Genomic DNA, 11,687 nt, shown 5'->3' on the forward strand with positions numbered 1-11,687 from the left:
GTCCGTCATTGTGGCATGGGTCAGACGTCCGGGTCGAACGTCCGGTATTTATTGTGCTAAATAATTGTGATTTTTTTAATTGCGGGAAGTCCTAGTGGGAAGGGCGGATTGTGCAGGAAGTCCTAGTGACGTGACAGTGGGATGGGAAGTCCTAGTGACGTGGCAGGAGGTGTTTTTGGGAAGTCCTAGTGGATGTCCGAGTGGAACATCCGTGCATTGGAGATGCTTTTATAAAGGCTTATTTTCTCGTGGTAAAAAAAAACTAACATCCGTACAAGTCATAACAGGGATAGAGAGAGGAAAAATTGGGTATGGACTTTGGAGGCTTCCTAGTACAATAGTGAAAGTGAAGAAGCATCCAACTAAGTTGAAAGTGAATCAAGTCCCCACAAATCTACAGACAAATCGCAGCTAATGCGGCCATCATTTGTTCCCGATAAATGTGTATTATAATATTTTATATTAGTATTTGTGGGTGCCCAAAATACAAATTTTGTATCAATATTTTAATATTAATATATTCAATCAAATAAATTTATGACTAGTACATTATGATTGCCTATTTTATAACTACGCTTAAATCCCAAAAATAACAATTGAATTGCAAGAAAATACCATTTCTTTTACTAAAGTTCAGCTCAACTTTCGTTTTTTAAAACAATTCTAGATATTACCATTAATTCACATTTAAATTACTCCATAATAAGTTTTATTCACCTTCAATTAAATTTCAATTACTACTAGTACTAATTTTATAACTTCAATTAAAAATAAATCTTAAAAAGTAAATGCAACATAATTTAGCTGCCACGTTGCTCCATTTCGTTTTCCCACCCGTCACTGTCACCCTACCCCAACAACACCACCCCCAAAACCGCCGGCCGTGACCTAAATATAAACGCCACCGCCACCGCCACAACTGCCAAGTCATCAACGCCACCGGAAAATCCTCCCCTCTCCAAATCCAATCCAATAAATTCCATACACACAAAAACCGTAAAATCTCTAATCCACTTGAATAACTTCAATTCTTCCTCCAAATTCCACCGCTTAATTTCGCGCATTTCAAATCGCTTCTCCGCCACCACCGATTTGCCGCTCGCCGCGAATTCCGGGGAACGATCGGTGCAATTTCCATGACGCATCGATCCAAATTATGCTAAAGTCAATCCGTGTGCTATGCATCATTTCTGCTGCATCACATCGATGAGCATCCACACCAACTCCGACTTGCCGCCTCCTCCTCCCCCTCTCCCGCCGTCGGGCGATCCGGTCATCGGCAGGAGCCGGAGCGCGGTGGTGTCTAGGGCTCTCTCGTCGCGCGATTCGCTTCTGGATCATGGCTTCTCGTTCAGTAGCAATATGTTCAGCCGTAGCCTGAGTCAGAATCACACCAGCCGTGACCTTAAGATAAATGACATTGTTGGGAATGGAATTTCGGGGATTTTGCATAAGTGGGTGAACTACGGGAAGGGGTGGAGGCCTAGGTGGTTCGTTTTACAGGATGGCGTGTTGAGTTATTATAAGATCAATGGGCCGGATAGGATTAACCCACAGACGGAGAAAGGATCGAGAGTGATTGGGGAGGAATCGATGAAGCGGCTGTCGCGGAAGTTTACCGGTCTTCATCGCAGGACTGGGAGCTGGGGCTCCATGAAAGGCAGGAAACCTGTTGGAGAAGTTCATTTGAAGGTTCCATTTCTTCTAATTCATTTGCATGAGATGTTATTACTACTAGCTAGTTAAATCATTTGGAAAATGTGCCATTCTTCCATATGAGATCACAATTTGCTATTATTTGCTGCTTATGTTGGGATCGTTTGAATAGTTTCTATCTTTGAAGAAATGCATTTGTTGCGTTATGCTCATTTGCAGATTAGTCTTTCGAATTTGTGGCATCGTGTTGGTGTGGATGATCAAATCTATGATTTTTCTTTGATGATTATCGATTAAATAATACTCCTACTATTATTTATTGGCAATAGAAGTAAGTGCATGAAGCTTTTTCCTCTCCCGTTTGTATGACTCATATGCTGGATGTGTGTATGTATTAAAATTGAAAATTGTGGTTTCGTTGTCTTTTTCAATTGAGTAACCTTTTGTAGGTATCAACTATCAGAGCGAGCCGATCAGATGATCGGAGATTCTCAATTTTTACTGGTACAAAGAGGCTCCATCTGAGGGCTGACAGTGCAGAAGACCGTGTAGCATGGCTTGAAGCTTTGGAAGCTGTGAAGGACATGTTCCCAAGGATGTCAAATAGTGAGGTAATGGCTCCTATTGAGACTTTAACTGTCTCAACTGAAGGGTTGAGGCAGAAATTGTTGGAAGAAGGTTTGAGTGAGTCAGCGATCGAGGAGAGTGAGCAGATAATGAGGAGTGAATTTGCATCACTGCAAAATCAGTTCAGACTCTTGAGCCAGAAGTATTGGCTCCTTACTGATACACTCCGACAGCTAGAGGTATGTGTTAACTATGGATACAAACTCTGATAAACCAATTTCAGAATTTTTTTCAGTTTCTTTGAAGTATTGTGCATGGGAATTTGGAAAATGACTGTATTGTTCTTATGATCCATTTTAAGAGCCTGGGCTTGTGATCCATTTTTCTCTTACCTTATGCTTATTTGAGTGGCTGCAAACATTGGGGTTTTAGCGTTCCATTCTCTGGAGTTTATGAGAAATGTTTTTCTTAAAATGGTTCGGAAGTAGGATACCTTTGTGTATTACTACTATTATATGTATACATATATGTAGTGTGACGTCCAGTGATAGAAACTTAATTTTGTTGATCCAATTAAAATTCTTTTAAGATTAGTGATTCTACATTAAGCTGGGGTTGAAGTTGAGAGTGGTTTATTCCTGTAGATAAAATCTTGTTTCAAGGAAAGCAAAAAATGTAAGAAGTGATGTTCTCTATTCTCATGGAACAACAGTTAATTGCATTCTGCATTATGTAAAGTATATTTCCTTATACAGTCATGTTTCACGAAGAGGATCCTCTATTCCTTGGTGTGTGTTTTCCTTTTGTTAGTTTCTTGTTTGCAATTTCTTCATGTTATCCGAATGGAAAATGTTCTCACACTCTCTCCTTTGCATTGGTTGGTGTGATGGGTGATTGTGATTTTTGTTGATCAAATTCTGATATACATTCTTGAGAATTAATCAGTGAAGTAATTCATTGAACTGAAAGTATCTGCATACAAAACTTCTTGTGCTGTCAAATTGTTAGGCTAAAATCGTCTGGTACTTTTGTGTAGACAGAAAAGGTGGATCTGGAGAATACGGTTGTTGACGAAAGCCAAAGACAATCTAAGGATGTAGAAGCATCTGCCAGAGCAATAGATAAGTATAGTGGTAAGGTTTCTTCGGCATATGATAAATGTTTTTGCACAAATTTGAATATGAATTTGAGTTGATTTGTTAATGTTATGGTTGTTGGGTTCAAGTTAGTGCTTCCAAGTAAGAAGCTTCAGCTTTCCTGTGTGATATACGAGATGATAAAAGAGTAGACTGATATGTTGTGTCCGCCCTTAATATGTGAACTATAAGTCTTGGGAATTGGGATATTACTCATTAATAGTTGGTGCTATTGTAATAGCACAAGTAGTCTGAACATTTTGTTTCTTTTATGTGTATTTTCCAGTTGGATGAGCTTTTACATATCTACTACATTTTTTTTATTTCTACTAGGAAGTGCTACTGAATCTGAAGATGAAAATGAAAGAGTGGATGTGGTTGATGAGGACACTGATGAAGAAGAGAATACTTTCTTTGACACCAGGGATTTTTTATCTTCCAGCTCTTTTAAAAGCAATGGGTCTGACTTGAGGACATCGTCTTTTTCATCTGATGATGATGACGAGTTCAATGAAGCCGAGGATAATACTGAACCTGGCATTATGTCTGCTGGAACAAACATTGCTCATGTTAAACGTCGGAAGAAATTGCCAGACCCTATTGAGAAAGAGAAAGGAGTGAGCTTGTGGTCAATGATCAAGGATAACATTGGGAAGGATCTTACAAAAGTATGTCTCCCAGTCTACTTCAATGAGCCTCTCTCTTCTCTGCAGAAATGTTTTGAAGACATGGAATATTCATATCTACTAGATCGGGCCAATGAATGGGGGGAAAAGGTTAGTTGGTTCTAAGAAAATTAGTTGATTCAGCTTCCTATGTTCTTGCATTGACTGATTTGACTCATTTTCAGTTACTTGTTCCTAATGCAGCCTACCATATCTGGAATTCAGTTTTTTATATAAAATGCCAGTGCATTATTCACAAGACTTTCTGATATTTTGTAAAAGAAATGTTCTTTGCATGATTAACAGTTGTCAGTTTTATTCATATGTGATCCAAAGGTTCGCACCCTTAGCATCTAATCTAGGCCTTTTAATTCTGTGTAGGGCAACAGCCTTATGCGGATTCTAAATGTAGCTGCATTTGCCGTGTCTGGGTATGCCTCCACGGAGGGAAGAATCTGCAAACCATTTAACCCATTGCTGGGGGAGACTTATGAAGCAGATTATCCAGATAAAGGCCTCCGGTTTTTCTCAGAGAAGGTTTCTGCTTAATACCTGGATCAAATTATTTCTGTTTGCTTATGATTTTTTGCTCGTATCTTGCATTGTTGCTAAGAGAGATCATGAAATGTACAAATAGGAAGGAAATGGGAAAGGAGATTGATATAGTCACGGCCCTTGAAAAAATCTTTTGGGTTTGCATTTGTTGCAACCAAACAAATAGCTAACATCATTTTCTTTTTCATTAGGTTAGTCACCACCCAATGGTTGTCGCTTGCCATTGCGAGGGTACTGGCTGGAGATTCTATGGTGACAGCAATCTGAGAAGCAAATTTTGGGGTCGCTCCATTCAGCTTGATCCAGAGGGTACCTTAACTCTCGAATTTGATGATGGTGAAGTTTTCCAATGGAGCAAGGTATCAGTCACAGAACCTGCAGCAAACACCCCCCTCCCCCGGTTTTAGTTAGTAACCTGGTTCCTTGGTGTTTTGCAGGTAACAACATCTATATACAACCTTATTCTGGGAAAACTATATTGTGACCACTACGGTACCATGCGGATACAAGGAAACCGTGGTTACTCGTGCAAGCTGAAATTTAAGGAGCAGTCTTTAATGGATAGAAATCCCCACCAGGTAAATTGTGTATCTAACCTTGACGAGTTTGCATTTAAACAAATGATCATTTGGTGTTTCTTATGTTTTTATTGGTTGGTAACATGTAGCTGTAAACGAAACTAGGATAACAACCATAAGGTCAAGCAATGAGTAAAGTCTGTTATCTTTTTCTTTGTGCTAGTTTGTAGCAGATGGGGAAGGAAAAGAACTAAGATATAGGCTCGTACCCTTGTCTAGAAAACATTTCCATCCAACTTATATAAAGATGTAAGCTCTTTAATCTACATTACTCTAGAGGCATTGCATTAAACCAAATTTAAAATTTCAGGTTCAGGGGCTAGTCCAAGACAAGAATGGTAAGACTGCAGCAACTCTGATTGGGAAGTGGGACACAAGCATGCATTATGTCAATGGTGAATTCAAAGGAAAAGGACATAATTTGTCAGAAGCTCACTTGCTCTGGAGACGTAGCAAGCCTCCGGAGTTCCCTACACGTTACAATTTGACACGTTTTGCCATTACACTCAATGAGCTAGTTCCAGGACTGGAGGTAAATTTTTTAGCACACGAAGTTTTTATGTGCCTTTCACCTAAGTAAGTTTAGAAGCAAATCTGCCTCTGCTTCGACACTAGTCCCACTGATGAGTGATGAGTTAATGTGTTATCGTGGTCTAGATGAGTCGTGTTTTATAAGTTACTAAGTTTTGTTAAGATTCCATGACCATTACAGTGATTCCACTGAAATCCATTTGTTGGAGCCAAGAATAACACGCGATAAATATTATTTTTTAATCTGGCCTTTTTCTAGTTGTATGGGTTATTAAGCTATCACACTTTTTTTGCAGGAAAAGCTGCCTCCAACAGATTCAAGACTGAGACCTGATCAAAGGTGCTTGGAAAATGGGGAATACGAGAAGGCAAATGCTGAAAAACTGAGGCTTGAGCAGAGGCAACGGCAGGTAAACATATCATGCTTGTTCCATTCAATGCTTTGAATTGCCTAGCATTACTGGTCAGCCTGTCAATCAATGAATTTCTAACTACAAACTGTTTGATGGAAACCAGGCGAGGAAGATGCAAGAACAAGGCTGGAAACCTCGTTGGTTCGCCAAAGACTCCAATTCTTATCGCTACGTTGGCGGGTATTGGGAAGCTAGGGAACAAAGCAACTGGGAAGGATGCCCGGATATTTTTGGTCAAGTGCCTCCGGATCAGATTCCGAACGAGTAAGGCACCTCAATTTTTTTTTCGATTTCATGATAGTCTGTAGGTAAACATTGAAAAAACAGCTGATGATTCATGGTAGATGTGTATAGTTGTTTCGAAATTTGAAGATTTACATTCTTGAAACTCTGAGATTTCCTTTGTAGACAAACCATTCCTTTCAAATATAAGGTACATAATTCGTTTCATCCCGTGTTTCACTATCGTCGTTCTTCATTAACGGTCGCTTCTTAGAAAATGTTACTACTATAATGTTTGAATTCGATATTTTATATGAATCGTTGTGCACAAGCCTCTATCGTTACAACATCAGCCCATGTTTGAATTGATTAATTTGGTTTGAGGTTATTATCCTAGTGATGTGGTTTTATTACACGTCAAGGATCAAAAAATTTATAGTGTATGAGATATTTAATGTTTTCTAACATGTAGATAACATTTTTAATATAACTAGTACGATAATATGATAGAGTTGACGCAAACTTGTGGTTGAATTCGATTCAGTTACAACCACATGATAAACCGTCATAGTATTTTTTATTTATACATCATAATAAAATGAATCATCATATCTTATGTGGTGCTGTCAATTTGGATGGGTAGTCACGGTAAACACCTTAATTGATAATTATTCTTTGTTATTTAAAAATATTATTTCTTGTTTTGTAATCAAATAGTAGCATACATTAAACTAGGAATGTAATCAAATCTCAAATAATAATAATAAGAAAACTAGCTAGGTGAGTGTATAAGAAATTACAACTGAATGAATTCAATTCTGTATTAAATGAGGAAATATGTCAATGTAGACCTGAGTAGACTCTAAAAGAATATTTATGTTGAAATTAATTTAGTCGGCTGTATTATCAAAAAATTTTAATAATGCAATTAAATAGCTGAAAATTGAATGTGAACGCCTGTCATAATTTCTACCGCCAACAGCATTAGCTAAAAAGCAAAGCGACAAATAGAAAAACAATGAATTATATTATTAAATTATATTATCAGCTATGCTAAAAGTACTAGAGCTATATATTAACACAGCCAAAATCATAATTGAAAGAGATTATATAGGTCATAGTCGATTAAATTAAAGTTTGGTCAAATTCTAATAATTTTTATAATACTAATAATTAACAATATAATATTAAATTATTAAATTTCAAATTTTTTCTATTTTCGTATTTACGTTTGTAATTAAAACTATTTTTTAGTAACCATCAATATATTTTCTCTAATTATAATAAGAAAAGCAAAAAAGAACAAGAGGAAAATAATAAAAGAGGGAATTTTTTTTCAATGCGCCACGTGGACTGTGGAATTAGACAGGGCCACAATATTAATAGGCCGGTGGGCCCACCCATGTCTTAAAACTCTAACAATTAACTGTTAAAAAACGTGGTTTGGCTATACCTCACCTAATTAATAATGTAGAAGTCTTGTGTAGGTGTCGTGCCTTGAGATAGGTGGAGATTTCAATTAAATTTATATTTCAAAGTATAAAATTTTGGTTTTAGTAAGGAATCAATCTCATTTTGTGTTTGATTCATTCTATCAATACAAATCTCATTTTCTTGTTCAGTGTGATATTCCGATTCATCTATGTTGTAGTTCTACGGATTTGTTGATGATGATGATTGTTCTGTTTTAATTTCATTTTTTTTGGAGTTTTGGACTTGATCAATTATGGATAGTATTTTATATTTTTTTATAAATCATAAAAATTAGATGGTGTATATTTTGTACTACTTGACTTTATTTTCTATTCTTTTTGAGTGATTTGAGCCTTTCATTTTATTGCAAAGATAAAAGGTGACTAAAATGTAATTTTCTAATTCTAAACTATGGGGCAAATTCACTTTTTTTAGTATTTACTCTAATTTTCAGTTGGTTGACATTAATTAACTAGAATAATGGGAAGTAATTAGTTTGGCAAAGAGAATATGAGAGGTAGGCACGTCATGAATTAGGCGTTATCACCATCATTAGCATTTAAATAATGCTAGTTACTTATCGCGAATAATAATGAGTAATGACAAACACGTTTCATTAGAATTAAATTTCAAATTTAATTGGATCCAATTATCTAGACGTTTGGTTTACAAAGTACTATTGTTACTCAATTTACTAGTGTATATGAACTTATGATGTGGACAGATGGTCAGTTGACTCCATCGATGCTCCATGAGTATCAAAATTTCAAAGGTCAATTTGTCAATTTTAAAAATCGATCCAAAAATCAGAAACATAGTTAAATCGTAATTAAGCATTATCTCTTTGTGGCATATATGACATATATCCATCAACTTCTAATTACGCCAATAAAAATTTCATGAAAAAAGATTAGATATGTGGTTTAATCCAATAGACCCACGTTACAAATGTGTGTAATTAAATAAGAACACAACTAGCTAGGAAATAAATTTTGTATAGCGCCGCCCGTGGTCATTTAATAACTCCACCTATATTAAATGATTGTTATGAATTTGTATTAGTATAATTTATTGAGATGCTTAAATTTTTTAAGCAAACATTTAATGATACAACATGTAGCTTATGTAGGTTTGACAATGTTATCTTTTGAATAAAAAAACCATATAATCCACATGAAAATTCGAAAATTACTCTTTTTATTGGTATTATTATTTTATAAAGTATAAAAATTAACGTAGACAAATCGCTTTTGGTTCGTTCTTTGTTATCGCCCTTATTATATGTCTGTTGTGATCGTCCCTAACTTTCAGTTGCTTTCTAATTGGGAAAATATCATTAAAATAAATAACTAACGCAAAATATGGACTAAACGAGAGAGATGTTCACAAATCACAATGCCAAGCTCAGTCTTACCTCATTGTATTTGATCTTTTTCATGATGTTCTATTTCAAGCATGAATAGTTATGCATAATTGTATAATTAATAGAATAATTGTTTTTATTTTATTTTCCTAATTAAGATATTAATACACACATATATCTTCGTATTATCCAAATCATATCAATCACTTCCATTGCACCTTATCTACCATATAGTCATGTGTATATTTTCTCTTTGCCAACTCATACAACGTTGTTTAAGAGATTTATTTCCCCTAATTGCATAATGCATTTTGCATACTCTACTCTTTTGACCACATTTAAACAACACACTTGGACATCATTAGATATGACTATATAGCTTCTTTTTTTTGTTAATAAAAGCGGCAAATGCCGGTAACAAAATAAACTAACTAGAATATGAAATACATAATCTATTGTAACCAGCCATTATTTTTGAAATAGTCATTTAATATAATTTTATTTAAACTTTAATATAAGTAACGTCTAATATATATTGACCCGTCAAATTACTTTTTATTTTATTTTATTGAATAGTCAAAATGTTACCTGAACATTGTAATTTAGCCAAACACCATAGTTTAGAATGATAAATTGTCATTGTCATTGCCATTGCCATTGCCATTTTCATAAATTTGTAATATTATAAGATATGATTAGTTTCTCTTAACCCTCAATTATTTATTAAGTTAGGACATTTGTGGATGAACAATGACTACTATTCCAAGAAAACACCTAGGATTAAAATGTTTAATTTCAACCTTTAAATGGGAAATTAAAATTATGATAATGACAAGACAATTACTCTTGTGAGATAATTGTAATTTAATTGGTGGGATTCTAACTAGGCAAACCACTATGGGAATGGGCAAGAAAGGTGGCCCACAAATAGGTTTTTACCTAGGTTTTATTGACTTTACAATTCATTATCCACCACCATTTCCAAGGTTTGAATATTTTTTTAATGGAATGATGAAATTATTTTTGTATTTATTGTAAATCAAGAAAGAAAATGGGGTTAAGAAGGAACTAATATTTGATTGACTTGATTTGGAAGTTAAGTTTGCTCCTAACCCGTATAAAGTGGTAGATTAATGATGGCTAACAGCCTGTAATTTGTTGGAATATTTTCATAAAATACATTGCTATGTTGTATTTGTATTATATTTTATCAATATTACAAATAAATGTATATTATAAAGTTAATAGTTCAGAAAATGTCATGAACATTTTTCCCCATCAAATATCCCCAAATTGTGCCGTGTTTCATAAAATATATGACTATATAAAAAAATCAATAATGAAACCAGAATATCTATTAGTATTATCTACTATATCATCTTTATGAATGGTTATTATGTACTTAATTATGTTTATCAGCATATTAGAGAGAATGAACCCTATATAAAGTATGTTGTATAAATTCGGAATGTCTATTATTATATATTATATCAATATTATGTTTGGTTATATTCACTTAATTATTGCTAAAACATGGTTATATAAAAAAACCTTATAAATTAATCTACAAATGTATGATAAGTGAATGTATTATGATAATTCAATCTGCTAATAAAATATGATTTAAGACTTGTACTATAACATATCATATCTGTAAATATTATACATAATCTATAGTATAATTCAATCATGAATCTTTAATTTTAAAATAAATTGGCAAAGTAAACAACTAAACAAGGCAAAGTAATAATTTAAGAATATGTAGATATAGGTCACATCAAATTTGATAATAAGTAGCAGCTGAAAATAAATCGATTGTCATTATTAGATGAAAAGAGTTAAAATGCATCAATATTTAATTAATCGTATGAACACAAAACTTTTCTATCAAGCGTATGTCACATTACGCGACCGTACAAATAATGGGATAATATACAGTATATCGTATTAACTTAATAGTTGCATTCAATTTTGATTTTACCAATGATATTTTAATCTTCACCAAAATTGATATTTTAAATACTAATCATTTATCATAAAATTTAATTAAATTTTAGTTAGTCTTATAAAAAGAGTCCAATGGGCTCAAGCCTCTATACCAAGCACACTTTTATACTAGTAGATAATTTAAATATATCTACATTTTATGTAAATTGTTATATTAATAATTTAAACAATTCTAAAAATATATTTTAGAATACAATTTGAAAATAGTAACTACTAATCTTTTATTTTTCGTTCAGAACCCATTATCATTATCACTATCACACGTGCCTTTAATTTGTAATAATGTATCATTATCTAGTTTTTAGTTTTCAACATAGTTAACAAATGTAAGCAAATCACATGAAAATATCTATACCAATATAGTAATTATTAAACACCTAAACACAAATATGTTACGCCTATGTCATTTTTATGTCTAGTCATCAATCGTCAATTGATAACCCTATTTAAAAAATTAAAAAATGCAGCTATCCCTTCTAACAATATACATATCTACTTCAATTATTTAAAATCAACGATAA

At 33.8% G+C, this 11,687-nt stretch overlaps 1 protein-coding gene across 2 annotated transcripts; it reads left to right on the forward strand.

The window, feature by feature from the left end:
- Positions 1-854: 854 nt before the first annotated feature.
- LOC121803607 (oxysterol-binding protein-related protein 1C-like) lies at positions 855-6,551 on the forward strand. 2 transcript variants are annotated; one of them, XM_042203237.1, is made up of 10 exons: positions 855-1,692; positions 2,106-2,462; positions 3,260-3,356; positions 3,693-4,135; positions 4,406-4,561; positions 4,771-4,938; positions 5,017-5,157; positions 5,468-5,689; positions 5,985-6,098; positions 6,205-6,551. In XM_042203237.1, exons 1-10 carry the CDS (start codon positions 1,180-1,182, stop codon positions 6,367-6,369), a joined length of 2,376 nt encoding a protein of 791 aa, XP_042059171.1. In that variant the 5' UTR covers positions 855-1,179; the 3' UTR covers positions 6,370-6,551. The 2 variants fall into 2 exon arrangements, with proteins under 2 accessions (XP_042059171.1, XP_042059172.1); XM_042203238.1 differs by having other exon boundaries at positions 1,580-1,692; positions 2,120-2,462.
- The last annotated feature ends 5,136 nt before the right edge of the window (positions 6,552-11,687 follow it).

Source organism: Salvia splendens, chromosome 5, assembly GCF_004379255.2.
Source record: "Salvia splendens isolate huo1 chromosome 5, SspV2, whole genome shotgun sequence".
In the NCBI taxonomy this organism is placed as follows: domain Eukaryota; kingdom Viridiplantae; phylum Streptophyta; class Magnoliopsida; order Lamiales; family Lamiaceae; genus Salvia; species Salvia splendens.